The sequence below is a fragment of the Panicum virgatum genome, chromosome 2N (genome assembly GCF_016808335.1).
Source record: "Panicum virgatum strain AP13 chromosome 2N, P.virgatum_v5, whole genome shotgun sequence".
NCBI classification, from domain to species: Eukaryota; Viridiplantae; Streptophyta; class Magnoliopsida; order Poales; family Poaceae; genus Panicum; species Panicum virgatum.
This window is the reverse complement of record NC_053146.1, coordinates 46297471-46303862: the sequence shown is the minus strand read 5'-3', so window position 1 is coordinate 46303862 and position 6392 is coordinate 46297471. Positions and strand designations below refer to the sequence as shown.

At 57.5% G+C, this 6392-nt stretch overlaps 1 protein-coding gene across 1 annotated transcript; it reads left to right on the top strand.

Annotated features, from left to right (window-relative positions):
• The first annotated feature begins 4978 nt into the window (after positions 1-4978).
• Positions 4979-6086, top strand: LOC120660737 (beta-1,3-galactosyltransferase pvg3-like). The gene has a single exon (XM_039939368.1). It carries the CDS (start codon positions 4999-5001, stop codon positions 5914-5916), a length of 918 nt encoding a protein of 305 aa, XP_039795302.1. The 5' UTR covers positions 4979-4998; the 3' UTR covers positions 5917-6086.
• The last annotated feature ends 306 nt before the right edge of the window (positions 6087-6392 follow it).

Sequence of the window (6392 nt, the reverse complement as noted above, 5' to 3'; positions counted from 1 at the left end):
TTATCCCTTCCCACACGCACACATTTTCTTTATCAAACAAATTATATTATGAGTGAAGTCCTAAGCGTTCTAATATTGATTAACGTCCAAGCAAAATCAGACATTAATCTAGGTGGTCAAGGAATGGTCATCACAAATCAAGGGGTGGCTATCCAACCGTGTTTTCATGCAAGTAAAACATATGCAACTTTATAAAACAGGCCATTGGGTTGTGTTCATAAAAACTAGGACAGAAACATGCATCAAAGGATGGGATTGAACTTGCCGTCTTCAAAGCCTTCGGGGAAGTCCTGTCCTTCGGGCTCGGGGTCGCGGAACTGGTCCTCGTTCTCCTGCTCACAGAACTGCTCGTTGACGGGCTCTCCTTCGTTCACCCCGCGGTCTACAGCACACACAACCAAGCATCTAATCAAAACAAAGATTCTATCATTGAGCTCGAATCGGAAGCACATAAAATATAGAGTACGAAGTATTATTTTCGAGTGGTTTCCTAATGGCATGGCCAAGACTTGGTTAGGAAAGGCGTGATAAAGTTTCGGGTTGATCAGAGGTCGTTTGTTACATGAAATGATAGGTTTTAGTAAAGGTTCGGGATCGGATAAGGGGCAGGGGCCTAGTTGTAAAATAATTCGGGAAAACTCGGGGCCTGTTTACGATTTCTAAAAGTATTTGAGCCTAAAAGGGAAGTGCAGGGACCTAATTATTATTAGGTTTAAATAGTGGAGGATTTGTTTGCAAAAATAGAAAATCAGAAGGGCCTTTTTAGGAAAAAGCCCATAAGGAGTGGGGGCTCTTTATGGAATAAAGGGAAGGGGGAGGGCCGAATGGCAAAACTGCCATCTCCCTCCTCCCCCTCGCACTGGGAAACAGGGGAGGCGGGGGCTCGCCGGCGGCGGCCTTGGGCCGGTGGCTCAGGGCGCTAGGGCGGCCGGGATCGCGGGGGAAAAGGGCTAGGAGGGGCGTGGGGTTCGATTCCCCAGCTCACCTCGGCTCGGGGCGCGGCGAGGGAGCAGGGCGTCGTGAACCGGCGGCGGCGGGCGGAAATGGCGGCGGCGGCGGCGCTGTGAGCTGCGAGGGGAGGCGGTGGTGGCCGGGGAGCTTTGGGTGCGGAGGAGCGGCGCCGGCGGGGCCTTTTATAGCCGTTGTAGGTCGGTTTGGGGGGAGGCGTGGCCGGTGGCGAGTAGGTGGCGCCCGGCGGGCGGCGCGGCGGGCCTTAATGGCGCTCGGCCGCGCTCGCGCGTCGTGGAGCGGCGCACGGGCAGCGATGTGGTGCAGGGACGACGGGACGTGTGCGGCAGCGGTGAGCACAGGGCGGCGCTGTGCGAGGCAGCGGCGGGCGGCGCGCGGCGTGGCCAGGCGCGCACGTGGGCTCGGCGGAGCTCACGTCGCTGCGGCCCGGCGCGTTCGCCCACGGCCCTGTGCTCCGTGCGCGCGTGTGCGCAAGCGGGGCGAGGCGCAGTGGGGTGGCGCGGGCGGCGAGGTGGCGGTGCGCGGGAGCGGTCAGCCTGGCAGCGACGGGCGGCGCGGCGGTGCTCCGAGCACGCGGTCCACGCGCGTGGACCGGCTCGGCGGGGCGTGCAGGGCGAGCGGGGAAGGCGGGGTGCGGCTCGGGGCGGCCTGGCGCGCTCGCGCGTGCGCAGCCGGGAGTGGAGGTGCGCGCGCGGGAGGGAGGCCGGAGGCGGGCGGCGCGGCTGGGCGCGCGACAGGGGAGGGAGGAGAGGAGAGAGGGAAGGAAGGGAGGAAAAGAAAGAAAAAGGAAAAAGGGTGAAGGAAAAAAAAAGAAAATAGGAAAAAGAATTAAGGAAAAAGGAAATGGGGAGAAAGGGAGGGAGAGAAAGGAAAAAGGAGGGGGGGCGGTGCGCGCCAGCGACAACCGCGGCCGCGGTCGGCCACGCGTGGCGTGCGGGCCACGGGAGGTGGGGCACGCGGTCGGAGGGGAAGAGGGAAAAGGAGAGAGGGAAAAAGAGGGGGCGGGATTCGCGGCGGCCGGTCACGACGCGTCGCGTTGGGTGGAAAGGAGATGGGACGCGGATTGAAGTCGGGTGTCGGGTTGTTCGGGAGGGTTTCTGGGAATTAGGGTTCAGGGTTTTAAGGAGAGATCGAGCTCAACGACGAGAAACAAAATTTTAGCGCACGATTTATTTTAGGTAATTTTCGGGATGTTACAGTCCTCACCTCACCTGCTCCTCGCCGCCGCCGGAGCAGTCGCCAAGAGTACATGTGACTGCTTCCTCCTCCCCCAGATATAGACGAGTCTCCCCATGTAGCCATCGTGGTTGCGCCCTAGGGCCTGCGGGTGGGGCGTCGCAGCTGCAGGCGGATGGCGCTCTGCGTGAGCGGCCTACGAGATCGGGAGACTGCGGCACCTCCTGGGATCTATGCCTGACGGTTGCGCGCTTGCCCACCCCTCGAGGTCTAGGGTCAGCGGGTGGGTCCGACCTCAACCGAGACCGATCTAAATGGTGCGAAGATCTGTTGTTGACGGGCTCGCTTCGCGTGGAACCTTCTTCTTGGTGCAGCCTGCTTGTTCCTTGTCGGCTCGCCGAATGGTCCTCCACTTCATCAGCAAGGCCTCTCTGCTCTGCACCGTTTGTGGCGATCCATGGGGTGAGTAGCCCATTGTCGCCCTAGGTGCGAACGAGTGGGTCTTGTGGACTCCACCATTGAGCTTGCTGATCTTGCGTCAACCCTCGGTATTTTGCGGAGCTTTGAGGCCGCACTGTCCAAATTAACCATTGTTGCACAATGGAAGTACCACGCTCTGTGTGCATGGGAGGTGCCCCACCTCTGCTTGGGGACGTGCGCCCTACCGTTGTTTGCAGATCCGGTGAATTTCTGGACATTCTTCGCACATGGGAAGGCAGACCCATTTGCTACCTTATGGTTGTTTGTTGTATCGGTGGTCCGTCAGGGAAAGCATCGCCCGGTGCGTCAGGAGGCACTGACCTCTGCTCGGTGTACCGTCATGCAAGCATCTATGCTACCTTCGCATGTGTCGTCACTCTTGTTGAGTTAGTCCATTTGTTGCCGGTGCTTCCTTCCTTCTTGGAGTCCCCTTCCTTCTTCACAATTCTATGTTCGTACTCTTTTTGGACCTGCTTGATGCTGGTCGGTGGCCATTGCCGTGATTCAGCAAGTGTTTTGCTTCGACACCTCCACTCTGTCGGCTTTGTCCTTATCGGTGGATTACCAAATCAAATTCTGGATGATGTTTCTATCCACCTCTTCTACTATTCGCCTCTGATGTTTGTTCCCCTTTCATGACGTTGGGTGACAGTAACTGGACTAGAGGAGCCCCAATGCAATACAAATGGTGTTGTCAACTTCATGGGAGATGGTCGTATCTGGCGAGCTGCGGTTGATGCGCTTTCCATTGCCCTTAGTCCTAAATTCATTCTATGGTCTCTCAGATGGAGGGTGAAAGTCGAGTGGCATAGCTACGAGGGGTGATGTGGATGCGTAATGGCCCTGGTTCATCCGACGACCATGTTGCTTGGTAGCAACCATGTTGTATTGTCCTTTGAATTGTACAAGTTGTGTTTCCTTGTTCTTCTCCCTTATTACGTTGAGTTGTACTTATATACTACATAATCCGTGGTTTGCTATATCTCTTAGTGAAAGTGCAGGCTATCTTTTACTTTTTTGCCTACCGTAGTTCTCTTAGAAAAGAATCTACGGCTTGGACAACGGACACCATGTGCTATTTAAACGACTGGTTGCCTGATCAAATTGTGAGAACCTGAAATCTGCTGATGCACCCGGCCGCTTGCACGAGCGCGGGCTTCAGTTAGGGTGCGTTTGGTTCCCTGCATTAGGCCTGAACAGGCTTGCGTAGTGCAGCATCGTGGCGTTTGGTTGCCTGCCCAAGCACCTAAACCAGGCTTATCTAATGCAATGAGGACCCTCTGGTCTGGCTCCGCTAGAACTCCCGAATTGGGCGTACTAGGTAAGTCAGGCTTGAATAAGCCAACGATGACCCATGTGAGCGAATCGCCTCACTATCTATCTGTTACCCCTGCTGGGCCGTCGCCGAGGAGCTGTGCAGCCGTTCCAAGCTTCGGTGCCGCCGACCTCCGTAGCAGCCGCCGAGCTGCTCGCCGTCGATCTCCGCAGCGCCCACCGAGCTCCACCCACCGTGCCGAGCTGTCGCGGCACGGCGGCAGCTGCCATGCCCACGACTTGCTCCGCCGCGGTGGTGACCCTCTCTGCAGCGGCACCTCGCGTGGAACTGGATGCCAAGGCAGGGAGAAAAGAGCGGAACCACATGTTTCAACGGACAGTTGTGCACTCGTGCTTGATGGTTTGGGAGAGAAGCTGGGTACTGCTGCTGGTGTCCATCTGCAAAAGGGGGGCAGCGAGTGTGCTAGCGTTGCAGCTTGGTTTAGAGGGGACACGACAAAAGCATTTTCCTCGCTTTGCGTCAAATCGATTGGGGAAACACCCGGAGCAGAGCTCGATTTGGCTGTGCGAAATCTCGATTTGGTTGTGCGGAATTTTGATTCCGCAATAGCGGACCTGAATTCACCGTTGAGGAAGGAGCCCAGCAGCTCTGGACCGCGTGGACGGAATTGCACACACACGGCGGAGCTTCCCCCGCCGAGATTCCGCTCGGGCGGGTGCGGTTCTCACGCGGCGGTGCTCCCACTGGTGACATTCAAACCCGCGGGGAGCATTCGCCGCAGCACACTGCGGTGGCTATAGACAAACAAGAGGAGGTGAGAAGATGGACAGCTCACCGGTTCTATAGACAAACAGGAGGTGAGAAGATGGACAGCTCACCAGTTAGAAAGACGTGGTGACGCTACTCACGTATGCAAGCAAACCAAACACAACAAAATGAAACCAAGCTTCATTTATACATGCAACCAAACAAGAATTAAATGTACTAGTGGAGACTGACTTGAGCTGGCCTGGTTCCAGATTGTAACCAGGCTAGCACAAGCAATGAACCAAACGGACCTTTAAAGTTTTCCTAGCACCCACCAGTCCGCAACGAGCATGATGAAGGCGCCCCCGTCCTCCTGCCTCCTCCTCGGCGCCCCTCTTGCGCTCCTCCTCGTCGTCGTTTTCGTGCTCCCGTCCCTCCGCCCTCCCAAACTCGGCTCCGATGGGCCTGGCGCCGTCTGCGGCCGCCGTGCCACCACCACCAACGTCGCCGCCGTCGCACCGCCGCAGGACCTGGAGCCCGAGATCAGCCTGCTGATCGGCATCCTCACCACGCCTAGCCGGCGGGAGCGCCGGGACATCGTGCGGATGGCCTACGCGCTGCAGCCGCCGCCCGCGCGGGCGCGCGTGGACGTCCGCTTCGTGTTCTGCAACGTGACCAACCCGGTGGACGCGGCGCTGGTGGCGCTGGAGATCAGGCGGCACGGCGACGTCGTGGTGCTGGACTGCGCCGAGAACATGAACGACGGCAAGACGTACGCGTACCTCTCCTCCGTGCCGCGGCTCTTCGCGTCGGCGCCCTACGACTACGTGATGAAGGCCGACGACGACACGTACCTGCGCGTGGCCGCGCTCGTGGAGGAGCTCCGGGGCAAGCCCCGCGGCGACCTGTACCTCGGCCGCGGCTTCCCCGTCGGCGACGACCCCGCGCCGTTCATGCACGGGATGGGGTACGTCGTGTCGTGGGACGTCGCGGAGTGGGTGTCCGGCAACGAGGAGATCCTGCGGAACAACGAAATGCGCGGCCACGAGGACCGCCTCCTCGGCAAGTGGCTCAACGCCGGCGGCAGGGGGAAGAACCGGTACAACCTCAAGCCCAGGATGTACGACGTCCACTGGGACGTCGACAACTTCTGGCCGGACACCGTCGCCGTGCACAGGCTCAAGGACAACCGCCGCTGGGCGGCGGTGTTCAGGTACTTCAACGTCACCGCCGGAATCGCGCCGTCCAACCTGTATCACCTGCCATGATCGACACATACTTCGTCTGTTTCCACATGGAGGTCATGATGTGCTACTATATAAACATGATGGAATGTCCACTGGCAGCGTTTCTTCCAGAAAACATGTACCGTTGCGCCGCGAAATAATGATTCAATCACTTGAAAAATGGCAAACAAATAGACTACCTGCTACTGATGTGTAAGACTTCCTTTATTTGTGTTGCTACATCATTCCATCTCAGCTCCATATCCGGGCGTATGTCGGTATGTGTATGTGTGTGTCACCTTGTACTGAAAAAAAATGCTCTTCAATGCAAACGTTCTATTCCATTCGTTTCAAAATAAAACGTTCTATTCCATGCTTCAACTCAAGCGAAGGTCAGCAACTGAGCATCGGGGCAATGCCGCAAAGGAGACCATGAAAGCGTTGTAAACCAAGATATGTGGGCATATGGCTACTGGGCCAAACGTTTTGCAATTGGAGCAACCCCTGGGCCCAAACGT

What these genes read in the sequence shown, in the direction of transcription:
- LOC120660737 (XM_039939368.1), top strand. Translation starts at nt 4,999, where the DNA reads ATGATGAAGGCGCCCCCGTCCTCCTGCCTCCTCCTCGGCGCCCCTCTT.